At 38.9% G+C, this 19,003-nt stretch overlaps 1 protein-coding gene across 3 annotated transcripts in view; it reads right to left on the reverse strand.

Annotated features, from left to right (window-relative positions):
• The window catches only part of Cep83 (centrosomal protein 83), a 101,773-nt gene that overhangs the window by 51,911 nt on the left and 30,859 nt on the right, over positions 1 to 19,003 (reverse strand). For all 3 annotated transcript variants that reach the window (XM_075954508.1, XM_075954507.1, XM_075954509.1), the window contains 2 exons: positions 10,322 to 10,414; positions 7,710 to 7,841 (listed from right to left, as the gene is read on the reverse strand). In XM_075954508.1, coding sequence (XP_075810623.1) covers positions 7,710 to 7,841; positions 10,322 to 10,414 — 225 coding nt within the window. The remainder of the gene's footprint in view (positions 1 to 7,709; positions 7,842 to 10,321; positions 10,415 to 19,003) is intronic.

Below are 19,003 nucleotides of genomic sequence, written 5' to 3' on the forward strand. Positions count from 1 at the left end.
CAGCGGAAAACATCTGCAGTCGAGGAGCCTGCTATACTCAATCACTGCCGTAAGAACACTCCTGGCTCATTCATCTGGGCACAGACTTTGGACACATCCTCAGCTCTTTCTTTTTCTTCCACTTTTAATCAGATTCACATGTCATTTTCCTTGATGTCCTTCATTTGTTTTGATCTCAACTCTTCCTTTCAATTTCCAGAGGTCTTTCTCTAATTTCTCTTCTTTGACATCTATCCAAATCTGCCTGTACTGCAGTTACATTCGCATTTACTTTATTCTCTTCCAGAATAAAAACCTGCTTGACAGGTAAGACAACACTTGGTATTAACCAATTTTACTTTTCTAAAAGTTGAAGTAGAAGAAATGGACAGAGACAGATCAAGGGATTACAAAGAGTAGTTGGCTTCCTTTTAAAAAGGACAATAGTATTAATTCAATTCCCTGAAACACATAGGAAAAGGGAGTATACCTAATTGCTCTACTCCATCTTTGTTTTTACTGTATTTATGGCGTAGCATACAGAAACAGTTAGGCAAGTAGACACTAGGATCAAGTACCTCGGCTGTTGTTCAGTATTTACAGCTGCTCCTATACTCCCTTCTGGCTTTTAAGCATGCCCTCACTCTTACCTTTCTTCTGTAAACAAGGTCCTTCCAACTCTTGTTTATCTTGAGAAAAGATCATACCACATAGCTGAGAACGGCTTTGAACTATGCAGTTAAGGATCACCTTCAACTCTTTTTAAAAATATTGTTATTGCTTAATTATGTGTGTAGTTGTATGTCTGTGTGGATATGTGTACTTGAGTACAGGTGCCTGTTCACAGAAGCCAAAAGGTGTCAGATCCCCTGGAGCTGGAGTCACAGGCAGTGGTGATCCAACCAACAGGGTTGCTGGGTACCAAACTTAGGTTTTTTCTAAGAGCACTTAACCACTGAACACTCTTAACCACTGAATTCTCAATCCTCCTGACTCCTGAGTAATAAGAATATAAGCATGTACCATCATGCCCAGCTTGGTTATTTTCTAACTAAGTTCTTTATTATCAGATAATGAGAGTATAATAGCTGTCAATATAGTATTTGCATCTGTTGCTTTCTTACATTTAGTTTTGGAACTTTCTAGGTTTTAATATGAGACTAATGATTTTCTTGAAATAGACAAGAATTGTGTGACTCTGAATCAAAACTAAAATTTATTTTGATTTGCTTCTTATAAAAATCACTGCTGCAAGGAAAGGATAGTGTGGTAGTTTGAAAGTTCAGTTTTAGGACAATGAAGTAAAGAAAATTATTCCAATAAAGTGTGTCTCACAATTATTTTTAGTTTCTCATTACACAGAAAAAAATTTCAACCAGGCAGTGGTGGCAGGTGCCTTTAATCCCAATAGGCAAATCTTTGAGTTCAAGGCCAATAGGGTGGGGATCTACAAAGTGAGTTCCAGGACAGCCAAAGCTACAAAGAGAAACCCTGTCTAAAAAACAAACAAACAAAAAATCTTTTATACTATAGTCTATTCACGGTATAAAAGTACTATATCTTTTTTAAAAGAACTAATGTGTGTGTTACATTACTGAAAACGCCAACAATCACCATTAAGCGAACCCGAACTTTCCACAAGACACTGCCTTTAATGCTGCTGCCTGATTAGGGTGCTGACTGCTAATGACTGGGAGCTGTGGTAATCTTATACCACATAATGATGTTAGCCACATCACCTGACTCCTTTTATCAAAAACATTTCTAGGACATGTTATGCTATGTGATTGTCTCTTACCTACAGCAGAACTTTCAAAGCTGGAGTCGATTTCTCATATCCTGCCACTGCTTTACCAACTAAGTTGATACAATACTGTAAACCCTTTATTGCCATGAGATCCACTCCACTTTAAGAGCCACTTTCTTGGGCTAAGCTGATTCAGTAGCAGTGTTTATCTCTCTTGCAAGAGGCTCAATTCCTACCATAGAGGGGCAGTAACCTTTACTCATCCATAAGAAGCAATTCTTCAGCTACTCAAACTTTAGTGTAAAACTGAAAAACTTAAGTCACACCTTAATGTTCTACTTTGAGAACTCTTACTAATTATGTCATCTCTGCAGTTACTATATCACTGAACTCTTGAAACAACACTCAGTCATCCACGAGGACTGGAATCAACTTCTCTCAAACTCTTGTTTAATGTTACTATTTTAATCTCCTCCTATGAACCACAAATGTTCGTAATGGAACTCAAATGGAGAATTATTTCCGTAAGGTTTCTGATTTATTCTGCCCAAATTCAATGGACGAATTACCTATGAGAAGACTAGCTTTGTGGTGTATGTTTCATAAATAATACAGCGTGAAAACCAAAACCATTCCTTGTGCCATAGGCTTCTACTAAACAGCTAGGTGATTAATAAGGATGACTATAAGATATAGAAGGGAATCCTCTTATATGAGAAGTACATCTCAATGACAAGCTTAAAACAATCAGTCAAACATGTCATAAACTACTGATATTGCCATCTAGGTCTCACTGTGCCTCTTACAGGGCACAGACAGAACAGATTTTAGCCCAATCCTTAAGACTTTAGGATTTTCAGAATGGCAAATGAATATTGGCTTCCACTTCCAGTTAACTTCATCAACTTCATCTGCCTCACACTAAAAGGAGGGTTTGCTCTTTGATGCCAGGCACTGGTTTCTCTTTAAGGTGCTAAGTAGCATCTTCACCCAACAGAAACTTCATGTATGGAAGACTGTTGTTTGATGTAGCTAGGCTGCAGCTTACCCACCAGCACTTGCAGCTTGACCTCAAACTTTTATGCTATGCAGACAGCCTCTTTCCTTAAATCTATTTTTTGAGACAAAGTCTCACTTTGTAGACCAGCAGGCTGGCCCAGGTTGACCTTGAATTCAGAGAACTGCCCCTCTCTCCTGAGATTTTCCTTACCTTAAATTTTATAAACAAGTTCTGCTAGCTTCAAACTTCTGTAGCTTACCAACAGCTAAAGTTTAGATCTGCAATGTTTTCCTCATGACAAATATATGAAAGGCTTATCACCCACTTTGGAGCTATTGGGAGTTAGTAAAAACTTTTTTGGGGGGAGGGGGAGGCAAGACAAGGTTTCTCTGTGTAACCCTGGCAGTACCCAGCCTCACTCTGTCGACCAGGCTGGTTTTGAACTCACAGAGATCCACCTGCCTCTGCCTCCCAAGTACAGGAATTAAAGGCCACCACCTGGCCAATAAAACCTTTTAAGAGAGAGGAGAACTAGGTGGTCTTCCTAGCATGGAAATGTACCCTCAAAGGATGTCTCACATAGAAGTTCTGTAGAATATTAAGTGGCCTGATTTTATTATCATTGTGGCTCAGGGCACAGGGAGACCAGGCAAGAAGAATAGTGAGTCAGTGGTATGTTTAGACTCCACAACATTTCCTGGTTAAGTTCAACCCCTTACATCAGCAGATCATGACAACCAAAAACAATCAGCATAGTACACATCTAAATAGCAGATACACTAATGAAAAGGTCTGAAACAGTATGACGCTTGCCACAATATTACCAGTATTCTGAACAACTGAAACAAGGAAGAAAACAAGCTGTTTGAAAACTATCACCAATAAATTTGCTCAACTCAGGGATGTCATAGAACGTCAATTTGTGTTATGAAAAGATAACAACAGCAAAGTGCAACAAGTACAATAAAATAGCATTTGCCTGCATTTTAGTATTCGAATTTATACATTTACACAAGTCTAAATTGTAAAAATGAAAGTAGTATAGGTAGACTCCACTTTGAAATTCTAAAATTACATTTTTGTTCCTATAAACCCTAACTGAAATTATATCTGCTATTTCATAACCCACAATTGCCTTACCAAGTTTTACTGTATAAAGCACTATGTGTGTACTGAACGATTACAATAAGTGATGAGTTGAGGAAAAGAAAAAGCAGAAAGTTTCCTCTAGGCTCTTAACAATCCCTTAAAATATCTGCATTTTAAATATTATTTCGTCTTTTAGAGAGAAAAATATATTAGTAATAACATTTTTAGACCAACATTTCTGGCATCAACATGGACAGCTAAATCCTTAAAACCTGAGAGAGTTTGGGAAGTAATTCTAGACACAAAAGAACAGAATTAAGCATGGCTTCATGGTAGCAGCATTTTCTTGGGTGGGCTCTGTTTGCTAGAGGCAAGCGCGTCTCATTTAAGAGAGGCTTCCTGATTGCTTTAGCTTGAAAAACCTTGCAGCTGTTTTAAGAGGACCCATCAGCAAACACTTAAATGGTATCTGTGAATAGCCGACAGCATGCTTCTTGGTGGTGGCATGGACCTTGAAACACCATTGAGTTGTGGCAATAAACATGGCCCAGCCAGTACCTCGGCCATGAGGCTAGACTCTCAGAAAGCTAAGGAATAGGGTGGATCAAGCTGTCAAAGCCAGGACTATAATCCTGGCCATACTGCTTAGCAAACTAAAGACTCATGTGGTCAGAAAAAGAGTTATACAGTAAAGATATATTCAGATGAAGAAAACCTCTAAATGGTTTACAGTGTGTTTAGAAATATATATAGGCTTGGGAGAGAAAAGAAAAAGGATAACCCTTAGAGAAAGAGAAAGAGAAAGAGAGAGAGAGAGAGAGAGAGAGAGAGAGAGAGAGAGAGAGAGAGAGAGAGAGAAGTTGGGTATGGTGGCACACAGTTTTAATCCCAGCACTTGGGAGGCAGAGGTTGGCGGCTCTCTTCGAGTTCAAGGACAGCCTGGTCTACAGAGTGAGTTCTGGGACAGCCAAAGATACACAGAGAAACTCTGTCTTTAAAAAAAGAAAGATAAAAAAATAAAATTAAAAATAAAATAGAGTTTTAAAAAAGCCACGTAAGATGGAAAATACAGAGAATATGAATACTGTATGTTATTGTGTTTTCTTTGAATTGTTTGACAGCTGAGGAAGGAGCAACAGCTGCTAAAAGACATTTGATTATAAATGTTGCTGGATTAATCATATATATTTTGAAAATGCCTTGATTTCAAAATTTAAGTCAAAAGATATGTTACTTTGGAGAAGAGGTTTTGCTTTTGTTTCCACAGGAAATGAGAGGCTGTGGATTCATTCTGGACTAAGAAAAATCAGGTTTGATCAAGGAAGACCCCCTGCAAAATCTCTGATAGGAGCACATGGCCCAGATGTCTGAGTTCTGCATCTAGAACAGCCTCAAGGCTGATGGCTGAGATGATCAAGTCTCACAGAATATTCCCGTCAGGACTTGACCATAATTCTCAATTCTCTTTAGGTCCCCCATAAGATGATCAGCACCTCCAACAAGCAGGAAGTATCCTAGAAAACTATGCCCACATTCCCAAATGTGGATTAAATGTTTGCCTTTGTTTAGAATGTTGGTTATAAGTTATTATGGATAATGGTGAGGAAGAAAGCTAAACAAAGGAGATTAGACTCAGAGTTTTTGTTTTGAAAAAACCGGGGGGGGGGGGCGGGGGGGAGTGTAGCTGTGGGACAATGGTCTTGTATCCTGTAAAGATTTGTCTCTTGTACTTGTTTAATAAAAAGCTGATTGGCCAGCAGCCAGGCAGGAAGTATAGGTGGGGCAACCAGAACAGAATTCTGGGAAGAGGAAAGGCAGATTCTGCAGGTGTCACCCAGACATGGAGGAAGCAAGATGAGAATGCCTCACTGATAAAGGTACCAAGTCATGTGGCTAACACAGACAAGAAAAATGGGTTAATGTATAATGTAAGAGTTAGTTAATAAAGTCTGAGTTAATAGGCCAATCAGTTTATAATTAATTTGGCCTCTGTGTTTATTTGGGACTAAATGGCTATGGGACTTGGTGGGACAGAAACCTCTGTCAACCTATTTCTTTTCATCAATTTTTTTTTTGAAAAGCCAACAAAATCAAGAGCCTGAAGAATACATACAATCACTACCAAGTAAACACATCAACTGATTTCAAAAGCAAATCTAAATTAAAGCACAATAAAGAACCCCAGAAGTTGTCAACATACTCTGACTCTTCATTTCACATCAAAGTTGAAAATCCTTATCATTTCTATTTTCCACAACAGAATCCTTACAGGTCATAGTCTGTCATACTTACAGATTTGAATGAAGCCTTTTCCAGTCACAGATAGGTATCCATGAGCTGAACAATTAACAAAACTGAAGCTGTTGGGTGGTGTGGTAGTTTGAATGTAACTGGCCCCCAAAAGCTCATAGGGAATGGCACTACTAGGAGGTGTGGCTTTGTTGAAGTGGGTATGGCCTTGTTGGAGGAAGTGTGTCACTGTGGGGGCAGGCTTTGAGGTTTTCTATGATCAGGAAACTGTCCCATCGTCTCAGCTAACTTCCTGTTGCCTGTAAGATGTAAGACCTAAGCTTCTCCTCCAACACCTCTGCCTGCATGCTGCTATGCTCCCTGTCATAGTAATGGACTGAACCTCTAACACTGCAAGCAAGCCACCCCAATAACTGTTCCTCTTACAAGAGTTGCCATGGTCATAGTGTCTCTTCACAGCAATCAAAACCCTAAAACAGGTGACCACTAATCAGTGTGATAACCTCAAATCATTAATAATTTCTAACTTAAGACTCTAACATGTGAGCTGAGATAGGAATGTTAGGATTATCTACTTTTACCATTGAGCTGGCTGAAGACTTTGTAAAATTTCTGACAATTTGTTATCTTATGCTTCAGCTTTTTAATTTCAAATGAATAAATTTTTCCTCATCTTACTATTAAATTAAAATGAAATTATACCTAAATAAAGCATTTTAAACTGTGAGAAGAAACAGAGTTAAATGAAAAAAAATCATTTTAAGTATCCATAGTGTTCAAGGACTGTTATGCTGAAGAACTTGACTGATCAAGAGTTTAAATAGTTTCTTACTGACAATCAAGAAACTGTTCACTGATAATAAATCAGTCTAAGCCAAGTACTGTGCTCTTGGCTTTTTTAGATAGCTAAAACACTAAGGATATTTTTAACTGGTAAAGGAAGGTAAGAATACTTTAATTCCAAATAAGCACAATGATATAAATACCATGTAGCTGTATTTCTATATGGTATATAGTGTACTGATACAAATATCTGCCTAGTTTTTTTATCAATGTTAGAACAGAATTGCTACTTGTTTTTTTTATCATAAAGAAATTAAGAGTAAATAGAGAATAAAAGGAAAAAAAAACAGTTTTAGCAAAAGTCAAAGACAAACTGCAAAATGAGTAAAATGGCTGCCCAAAGCAATAGAGATGAACTAGGAGGAGGCACTGTAGGAAGCACTGCATGCGGATGTCAAAAAAAGTTGAGGGTGACAGCTTAGAGCAACATCAACAAGGTACAAAGGCTTAAACCAGAGCTACCTAGGAGGTGCTTGGTCCTAAATAGAGGACTGTACTAAATAAGGAATCACGTAAGTAATGTTTACAGAGAAAACTGTCTCTCCAAGGCTATGGGTAACATGAGGCTGTGTGATTTATCTATCTCCACTGGCTAATAAAACTGACAAAAGAAAACAGGTGACAAACAGTCAAAGAAAAACACTCACAAAAAATTGTTGACAAAGAACAAAAGAAAACAAATACTTTTACTAATAAAACATAATTACACAATCAGCTTGTGTAATTTGGAACTTATAAAAATATGTAATCATAAAATTTACTACAACAATCTCTGATAAACCAGCATAACTAATTACTTACCTCTGATTCATATTTCATTTTTTCTTCTTCTGCAATACGAGTAAACTCTTCTTTCTGATGCTCAAATTCTGACTTGAGAAATGTATGCTCATAGCGAAGCTTATTATATTCAGTTCTATACCTTTCCACTTCCTAAATTACAAAGAGATTATGATGCATGACAAATCTGAAAGTGAAATTTGTACCTTCTCCAAAAATCACTGTACAGTATAATTTTTAGTTTATTAACAGCCATTCTGAAAGGAAAAGATAAGCTTAACAGAAATATATATGAGCGCAAGGGAGTTGGCTCAGCAGCTCTGATGCCCAGAACCAATGGGAATGTTTGGTGGACCTGAGGGCATGCTAGTAACTGCAGCCACCAGAAGACAGAGAAAGGACCATGGGAGCCCAGGAGCTAGACCAGCTGACCAGACAACTTTGGGCTCAAATAAGAGAACCTGCCTTGTGAATAAGGCAGAGTAACCAAAGGACCCTGATAGCAGCTTTGTCCTCCACACATGCACTTCAACATGTGCCCACACACCACATGCAAGGGTGCACACACCATGCACACCATATGCATACACTTTACCCATGAAAAAGAAGAAAAAGAAAGCAGATTAGTATCCTCCTTGGAATGCACCAATAAGATGAATTACCATTCAAGTTATGCTCTGTCTTCACAGATTTTCACTGTGCTATCAAATATTTAATGTCACAAAAGTCACCACCTCTGAACTAAAAATCTTAGTTAAGAATGTGGCATGTCTTTCAAAATATGGCTAGATTTTAACAAGTTTAACAAAGTGTAAGACATCCCTCTCTAAAAGACAGACTAGATAATCTCAAAGTAGAAAAAAACTTATTTGAATACTTAGTGTACTAACTTAAGGCTTAGTCATATATTACAACCGTTCAACTCAAACACACTAGCCTGAAGAACACAACATCCATGGCTCATCATCTACCAGAAACACCAAAGGTGCTCTAATCTTGTCACCAAACAACCTAAAAAAGTTGCTGGCACCCTGAATACTCAACAAGAAACTTAGGCAACAGAGCAGTCAGGTATGAAAGATTCTATTTCAATAAGCACCAGGAAACTAGGCAATAAGGGAAGTAAGACTCCTAAAATAATAGTTCAATAATCTTTAGCTGAAAGACTTCTAAACAAATCTATAAAATAAGAAAACAGCTGTGCTGATGTTATACAAAATACATACTAAGATTTAAAAACCTGTTCTTATTTAACTTGAATACTTACCCTTGGTATGAGTAATTTTATTTAAAAAAAATTCAATCTACTTCCAAAGCATGATACCCTGCCACTAAGATATATTGCCATTAGGGGCATGTTTGAAAAATCAGGATATCAATCAATAAATCATTACAAAAGAGAATTTTGCAAATCTTCCTGCACAATGGCAGTATTTCAGATTATTCCAATCTCCCAAAAGGGTACATTTTGAAGAAAACAGAAATAATTGACACACATAAGAGCTGATTTGTTAAAAGTTAGCATATAAAATATCTACGCCAGTACCTAATTCATTCTCTACAGTCTTTTCCTGTCCTCTTTATCAAACATTTAGTAATATAATTTCCCAAAGTAAAAATAGGAGCACTTTTCTTTTTGAGGTTGTGTGATGTTAATATCGATTGTCTTTGGCAGGATGTAGAATCATCTGGAGAAAGGCCTCCAAGCACACTTCTAGATCAGGTTAGCCTCTGCGAACACCTGTGAGGGGCTAGCCAGTGTAGGTTCACTGAGGGTGGGAAGATCCGCCTTCCAGTGAGGGCAGCAGCAGGGGCAGAGAGCTCAGCACGGGCATTCATCCGTCTCCACTCCCCTGGCTAAGGACGCAGTGGGCAGCTGCCTCAAGACCCTGCCATCTTGCCTTCCCCCGCCATCCTGGACTGCAGCCTCAAACTGGAAGCCAAAACAAACTGTTCCCTCTCTAAGTAGCTTTTGTCAGGGTACCAAAGCAACAGGAAAGTAACAAATCCATCCTTTGAGTTGACAAATATCATTTCACCTACTGTATGTTAGGAACCATTCTCAGGAACCTGTGAACAAAACACAAGTTCTTCCTTGAACCAAAAGAAAGGAAGTGCTCAGAGCATTCTATTGTGTTTTCCATTCTAGAAGTGCTAAAACGAAAGCCACAATAATTAGGCAAATTAGCATTTATAAGGTAACAAGTATCACAGAAAAACAAAAATAGGGAGGTAAGTAAACTCCAAAAGTTTAGTGCAGGAAAGCAGGCTCTCAGGCTGCAGTATTTAGCAGGGAAATGGGATAGGAAACGGTCAAAGAAGGCAGAGTGAAGGACTAACATTTTTGGACAGATTTGCAAGAGATTAAGGAGTCAGCCAAAGAGATCTAAAAAATATTCAAGGCAGATGCAGCACTAATGCAAAGACTCTTGAATCCCAACATTTCTTGACTAACAATCAAATATCAGGAGGCCAGGGTAGATGGAGGAGGAAAAGAGAGAGATAATGGAGTCCAATCCTATTAACGCCTCAGAGACCACTGTAGGGACTGCCATGGAGAAGATTTAGGTAAATCAAGAATGCTTTCCACGGAGGGATAAAGATGAATGCAGTTATTCTACCTCATTACTTACTTCATCCAGAGTGCGGAAACGCTCTCGCATTGGAGCTTCTAATTCTTGCTGTATTTGGGCTTTTACCAATTCCAATTTTTGTGGTGTTAATACCTAGTACATAAGGAAAAAAAACAAACAACTATAAATACAAAAATGAAGAGTTTCAAAGTCTCTTCTATGACAAGTATAATTACAGACATTTTTACACTTTGGTTAATTTGTATAATCACTAAATACGACTTATCAGAGCTGGGGGAACAGCTTAGCAGTGAAAGCACCTGCCACAAAGGCAATGCCTATAACTCCAGACTCAGAAGGTGGAGACAGGATTCCCCAAAGCGAGCTGACCAACAAGACTAGCCTTTATCAGCCAGCACTGGGTTTGCCCTCGATCTCATCTCAATGAATAAGAAAGAAGGGCAATTGAAGGTAATTCTCAGCATCAATCTCAGGTCTCCACATGCATTTGCTCATACATGCATGTGTTCTCACACATGCTCTCAAAGGTGTTTTCACAAGTGTGTGAAAATATGCATACACACACAGGTGGAAGAGAACAAGATCAAAACAACCAATCCCTGAAATAACAACTTAAGAATCTCAATCTTGGTCTCAGAGATGTCAATATGACTAATGAAAAAAATCCACTTATAATTTTTAACTGAGCCATGATGGTGCACACATCCCAGCATTAGGAGGCACAGGCAGGCAGCTCTCTGAGTCCGAGGTTAGCCTGTTCTACAAAGTTCCAGGATAGCCAGAGTTACGTAGAGAAACTCTGTTTCAAAAAGAAAAAAAAGAAAAGAAAAACCACTGATAATTTTTATAATTGTTAAGAATTTACTTCTCAGCTAAGACTACTGTGTAGATACAATGACCGATAGTCTATTTTCTAAATATAAAATAAAGGTGTAGTAATTTGTAATACCACAGAAAATTCTTCAGTTTTATTTTCAAAAAGCAGGGGGAAATAATGCAGTTACATTATTAAAATTAATTAAAAATTAAGAATATAGGGTCCAGGCTATGGCTAGGGCCATGTCTGGGTCTGTGCCCTGCTGCAGCCAGGTCTGCGCTGATGTCTGAGGTTCCTGCTGCCATCAAAGACTATGTCAATGTCTGGGATGTGGGTCACCACCTGGGGTCATGTGTACGTTCAAGGGCTACGCCACCACTGATTCCATGCCTGTCTGGGTGACCTGCGCTGTCACCCAAGGCCATGGTGACATCCTGGGCCCCTGCTGCTTCTAAGTACCATGTCAGAAGCCATTGCCTATTGCAGATTTCAGGAGCCTGGGTTGTCACTTAGGGCCATGCTGGTATCCAAGTGCTGAGGCTCTGCTGTACCATATACATCTGGGTGGCCTGTACTGCCACCAGGGGCCATGATGTCATCTGGGTCTGTGCTGCTGCCAGGGGCCATTCTGGGTCAATGGCACTAACATAGTCGTGGTCTATCATAGCCAGCGGCTCCTACTACCACTTAAGCCTGAGAAGATAGGGCTACACAGAATTGGCCCCACTCCTCATGGCTGCAGCAATAGGAAGAACTGGCCCTACGCCTCAGCAACTGGAGCACTTGGGAGAGAGGCCCCTATACCTTGCCTGGGATGCACACTAGAGTAGACCCTGTTGGCAGGGGGAGCTCAGGAGATCCAGCCTGTGGATATGAAAGCAAAAAAGGGGACCCTGCTCCCTCTCGGGTATGTCATGTGATGACATGGGTGAGGGAAACCTGCCCTCCCCATACCCAACTCTTGCCACCGGCAGCAGGTAGAAGAGCCAACCTCAGGGACACTGAGAACGGAAGAGCTGGCCCTGGCCCTCACAAACTGCAGCAACTGGGAAAGTGGGCCCAGCACCTCGCTTGGGCAAAACAGTAGAGCTGGCTCTGGTGGTGTGTGGGGGTGAACCAGGGTGGTCGGTGAGAGCAGGGGAACTGGCCCTGCTCCTTGCTGTCTGCTGCACTGGGGGAGCAGTGCTGGAGAGCTCGCCCATGTGGTGACATGAGGGAAAGCAAGCTGGCTGACCAACCCAGCTACCACCCCAAATCAGAACCAGGGCTATGGGGGAGTTCACAAGAAACCCCACCTCATCTTGACCTGCTAGAGAATGTAAAGGAGCTGAACCTGCAGAACCACAGCTACAGGATCTCCATGGCACAACAACTCGATATCCAAGAGCAGGCCCAGTGAGGCCCCAATACTGATAGTGTAGCAGAAGCCCTCTAGAGGCCTTGAACCACATCAGTGACTCACTGCAATGAATATAAGTAAAGATATATGGACTAAGGTAAACTCTGTGACTCACTGGGTCACACCACAGCTTCCACACTAGATTTTTTGTTTGTTTTTGGTTTTTTTGTTTTTAAATTTCGTTTTATTCAGTGTGGGGTGAGGCTGCATGGCAGAAACGAGGGGACAGGAGATGAGTGGGATTGGGATACATAGTGTAAAATTCAAAAAAATCAATAAAAAGTTTTTAAAAAATTAAGGACAATTTCTTTTTAAAAAGCTGTTATTCTGACCAGCAAAACTAATTTTGGCTCTATTCTGTCATACTCTTACAGCACTCACTTCAGTGAATAATTAATATTTATGTAAGCAACATATGGGCACACTCCTTGTCGCTAAGATTCGTCATTATTTTTCCAACACGTTCCATCAATCCTACCATATAGGAACTACTGAATTCCTGTTTCATGAATCAATAAAAGAACAAATGAACAAACACTGGCTGGAAAAATAATGTCTCATATTTGTATGAGTTTCTTTGAAAACATGAATAATGTACAACTTTATTCGTTTATTCAATATTTCACAGTTGCTTGAAATACTACACTCTACTGAATGAAAGTCTTCTAAATATAAAACATTATGTAATATATGATCATTTACATACAACTGTGCTCTGAGTTCTTACATGCAGCAATTTAGCTAATCTACAACCCCCCCAAAAGAGGCTACACTGAAGCAAAGACCCTAAATAACTTTCTAAAGGTGACAAAGACTCAGAATGAAGCATGCATCTTCCCATAATAAATTCAAATTCTGCTGTGAAAAAATAATCATTCACAAGTAATAAAGTAGGCAAATAAAAGCTATTAAAAATTAAAATCAAAGAGAAAAGATATTTTAGGTAGAATGAATGCGCGCGCGCACACACACACACACACAGGAAAAGCCAAAGCACTAACAAGCCAAGTATGCTGACTCAGGTCTATGACCTCTGCACTCAAGAAAGGAAGACAAAAATGTGTTGTGTTCAATGTCAGTATGGGGTACACAAACAGACCATCAAAAAGAAGAGGAGACTAGAGAAGACAGGGGAGGGAGAGAAAAAGAATAAAGCATACTACAACAGCTGGGAGTTTAGGAATAAACGAAGCAAAAGCTTTGGCAGGAGAAACCCTGTAGCTATGGGAGGAGAAGCAGTGAAGATGACTAGAGAAATCAGGCATAACTAGTGTCAAGTCAAGGTGATACAGACCATCTAAGGAGGATGGTAACTAAAAGGAATAAGTTAATAGGATCCTATTTTAAACAACTTAATTATAAAGAGAAGGAAAACTAGAAAAATTAAGGAAATCAGAACAAAGATGAATCGCTAAAGGTATTGCAGAATATGAATTTCAGTGTAGTAAAAATATGAGTTATACTTTTAAAGGGTGGTCACCTGGGTATGTAACAGAGATACATACTGAGTAAGTCAAGACTGAAATAATATGGTCTTACTCAAATCACTGTGTAGAGAATGACAAAACAGACTGGTAACAGCGAAAAGCAATGGTTCAAATACGATAATGGTGCTGAATACATGAGGATACATTATGTCACTCTACGTTCATGTACAGGTTGAAGGTTTCCGTAAGTGAGAGCTAATTAAAAATGAAAGGCTTAAACCTCTATCCACAATAATAAAAAGCTAGATATCTCAGCCAAATCATGAAGAAAAAAATTTAAATAGCTATTAAAATCCCAGACAGAAGTGAACACTGAGCGGATCCAGGGCACAGCAGAGGCTCATAAACTCCCTGTCCTGAGGAAGCAAAGGAAGAATTCAGGAGCAGAGGGGCATGCCCAGAGCGCTGAGCTCTGCAAAGGCTTGGACTCATTCAGTACAGTACTTACCAGTGCATCTGGGGAAACTACGTAAGCCAAGGAAAGAAGAGAGGTGAGCACTCGAGCTCAAGCAGCCAGTGAATAATGCCTGGTTCCCAAAGCCAGAAGGAAAAACTTAATTTCACAAATAAAGGAAAGTCGTGTACGCCTTGTCTCAGCAGTGGAAACAAGCCTCATACTACAGGTGTCTCTGACCGCAGAGCAAAGCCTGAACCATGCAACTGTCAAAGATCAAGAACATCAGAGGAGCACAGAAATAGCCAACCCCCAACAGAGTCTAGCATCCAATAAAAAGTCCTCAAGCACGAGAAGACAGAGAACACCACCTGATACTGAATAAGGAAAAAAAAACCTAAATCACCAACCTTAACAGACCCCAAAGTCACGGAGAAAGACATTAAAACAGTTGTTACAAAGTTCCCATAACTGCTCAAAACACTAGAGAAAAGACAGAATATGTTAAAGAGATTAGAAAAAATATAAAGAGACAATTATGGAGATGAAATTTACAATTCTGAGTTTCAAAAGATACTGTCTGGGACTAATTTAGAATAGACAATGCAGAAGAAAACATCAATGAACTTGACTAAAGTGAACACCATAGAAATTCTCTGAAACGAAATACAGGAAAAAAGGGAAAGACTAAAACTAAGTTAACAACAGAATTTCAGTGAGCTAGAAGAGAATGTCAAATGATTAGCATTAAGAGCACACTTCAATCTTCAAGAGGTAAAAGAGAAAAAAATTATAGATAGAACACCTCCAAATTTTGTTTGGTTAAAAGCTATAAGACCAATAAAAACTCAAGACCTATGAAGTTCTATAATCCCAAGCACTAAGGAGCAAAGTTATGTAACCAAAATTGTTCAAAAGTAGTAAAGAGCTGGCAATGGGGGTGGGGGAAAGATACCAAAGACTCAAATGTCAGAATGACTGCACCTTTGCTACGTGAAACACAAATGAAAACCTGATTACAAACCAAAAAAAAACATCTTTACGGAATTAGAGGGGGGAAACTGTCAGGTAAGAATTCAATATTTAGTGAAAATATTTTTGTAAAACTTTTTCAGACACATAAAAGCTGGGGAAAATCTCAACAACAGTCCCACACTACAATAAATGGTTTTTTAAAGTCCTTGGGAAACAGAAAAACATTCATAAGCATATATTAGAGAGAAACATGGATTGGGGAAGGGAAAAGGGCATAGTGTCTCAGTCATGTATAAATAAATAAATAAATAAGGAAGTCACTGGTCCTTAATAATTCTGAAATCCAGTAGCCAAGCACTAGACTTCCACTGATTCTGTTTCAAAGCCTCTGTGGCTCATGGCTCAGCTTTCTGAGCTCTTAGATTTTGTTTGCTTTGGTTTGGTTTCCCAAGACTATGTTACTCTGTGTAATAGTTCTAGCTGTCCTGGAACTCAGTCGGTACACCAGACTGGCCTTGAACTCATAGAGATTCTCCCACCTCTGCCTCCCAAACGTGAGGATTAAAGGCACCACCACTGTCTGGCAGGCTCTTAGTTTTTGTCTGAGGCTGTCCTTTCTTTTGCATGACAGGAGGCACGTGTCTGCAACCCATTAGGTTTAACAGTCTTACTTTTGCCAATAGAGATTTTGTGGATACAAACGCCTCTATTACTTTGTACTTTCTAAGTCCATTTCAGTCCAAGTAAGCCGAGCTTCTCCCAAGTAAATGCCTCAAAATCTTTCTGGGTCTTGTGGGAATTTCTAAGGATTTCACTCCAATAAACAAAGCCCATGTGTGCAAACCTTTTTATATAATCCTATTTGTATTTTTATGTTTTGCCTGAGATGGCTGAGACAATACTTCAGACTTCCGAGAGGCCCTCTGGTTTGAGTGAAGAGAGGAGAAATCTATGCTCACTTGACGAGACCCTTGATGTGATTATTCTGTTCTGCTCACTCTGAGATCCTAAGGTATGGCTGCAACTGGTCTCTTTATAACAATTTCAATATACTTCTGCTGCTTAGCATTTTTATCATTTGGAAAGGCAGAGAACTTTTTTGAATACCAAGTCTATTTTCTTTTTCTTCAAGAGCTCTTCCTTCAATTAATCTTTTATGTTTCACATTTTACTAAAAGAGAATAAGGAAAAAAACAAAAACAAACAACCAAGTGGCACAACCTATGTTTTACTTTTAGATCTCTGTTCATGGGGGGAGATATGTACATTGTTGTAAAATATATGCACATATGTGTACAAGTGCACAAATATGCACATGTGTGGAGTTCATAGGTCACGTGTCCTTAATCTCTTCTCCACCTTTTATGTTTTTTAAGATGGGGTTTCTTCACAGAACCTTTACTGATTTGGCTGGGGAGCTTCAAGGCTCTTCCTCTCTATCTCCCGCATAACCCAGCACTATCACCCAGCATTACAGATGAGGACCACCATGCCCAGAGTTTTTATGAGAGTGCTGGGAAACAGAACTCAGGACCTCATGTTTACATGGCAGAAATGATACTGACTGAGCCATCTCTCCAGTCCCTCAACTCTTTGTTTAGGCTAATTAGTCAATATGATAAGTCACTGTCGTGTTCTTAGTATTGCTATTATTTACCCCAATAGTTTTTTCAATTTCCTTTAATTTTTTAAAAAAAAATTTTTAAAGATGTGTTTATTTATTTATTTACAATGTTCTGTCTGCATGTGTGCCTACAGGCCAGAAGAGGGCACCAGATTTCTTTACAGATGGTTGTGAGCCACCATGTGGTGGCTGGGAATTGAACTCAGGACCTCTGGAAGAATAATCAGTGTTCTTACACTCTGAGCCATCTCTCCAGCCCTCTTTTAATTTTTTTAAATATTATAGAAAACAATGGTTTTCATTATAACATTTTTGAACATATATACTAGGACTTATAAATCTTTTCGGCCATACATCCAGAATTGTTAACAAATTCTGCTTTCTACACAATTACGGACACTAAGCTTCATGCACTACACAACATGTTCAACAAGTAGTCTCTTTCTCTTTAGTTTCCAAGAACACGTTCTCATTTCTTTCTGAACCTTACAGTGCAGATTATGACAATCATTTAGGCCTTCCTAGACTGCTTTAAACCGTACGGTAATCCTCACAATTCTTATTTCTACCACCTTTCCAGTTCTAAAATGACTCCATTGTTTGAGGCATTTGTTACATTTGCAGCCAGTTTTCAAGCACCAAAACCTGAGTACCATAATGACATCAAAATAAAGACCTCCAATTACATACCTGTATTATCTTACAATATTTATGGTTAGGGCTGTGATTCTCACCCTTCCTAATGCTGCAACCCTTTAGTACTATTCCTCATGTTGTGGTCACCCCAACCATAAAATTATTTTCACTGATACTTTATATCTGTAATTTTGCTACTGTTATTAATTATACTATAAACACCTGTCTTAGGTATTTTCCAATGATCTTAGGTGACCCTGTAAAAGGGTCATTTGGCACCCCACAAAGGGGTCACAACCTACAGGTTGAGAGCCACTGGGTTAGGGTATAGACACAGCTAAATTATGTTCTCTATTTAATGTCAAGTGAATGCAGCTAAAGGGTTGATCTCGCCTGGGACCAGGAGTTCTCTACTAGTTACTAGTTATATTAGGAGAGTTCAGCTCTTATGCTGATAGGACTACGGTCTTCAGCTCCTGGGAGCTGTCCATCATCTGTCACATTGCTACTTCATATGAAGTCTACTTCTTCAGAGCTGGCAGGAGAACGTCTTTGCTATTCCTCACCCTTGAGGATTTTAAAAAGGAATTATTTGATCAGTAAGACACACTTTTGATTAAGGCCCATAAAAAATCTGAAATTCAAAATGTTCCAAAGCTGTAGCTTTTTGTACCGTATCAATGCTCGGAAAATTCCAGATTTTGGAGCATTTTGGACTTCAAATTTTCATATTAGAGGTACTCAATCAATGAAATATGAAATATTCCAAAGGTTGAAGAATTCAATTATCTAACTACTTCTGGTTCCACACACTTCACATACGGAACACTTAATCTGCGATAATAGCTTGACAGGTACAGATCACTTACATGTTACACATCAAAGCACTAATACTATCTTTGCAATGTCTCTGTGGGGTAGGTACTTTAATTCCTGTTGACTACTAATGCAGAAATTCTTTAAATGAATGGTTTTTGTATCTTTGCCTATGAAAGTCAGTAGAGGGCTAGAGAGATGGCTCAGTGGTTAAGAGCACTAGCTGCTCTTCCAGAGGTCCTGAGTTCAATTCCCAGCAACCACATGGTGGCTCACAACCATCTGTAATGAGATTTGGTGCCCTCTTCTGGCATGTGGGCATATATGGAGGCAAAATGTTGTATACATAATAAATAAATAAATCTTAAAAAAAGTCATTAGAGCAGTCAATGCTACATCGGCATACTTTTAATGCTAGATAAAAAGTTGTTTATTTCTAAACATCATCTTTCATAATCCTCCACTTAAATATTTCTTGTAGATACTGCTCAATTTACTAAAGTTTTCTTAACATAATTTGTACAAATTAAAAACAAGCATTAAAGCAAATAGCTAAATCAATCCTTCCCTTCC

Source organism: Microtus pennsylvanicus, chromosome 20 (assembly GCF_037038515.1).
Source record: "Microtus pennsylvanicus isolate mMicPen1 chromosome 20, mMicPen1.hap1, whole genome shotgun sequence".
Classification (NCBI taxonomy): domain Eukaryota; kingdom Metazoa; phylum Chordata; class Mammalia; order Rodentia; family Cricetidae; genus Microtus; species Microtus pennsylvanicus.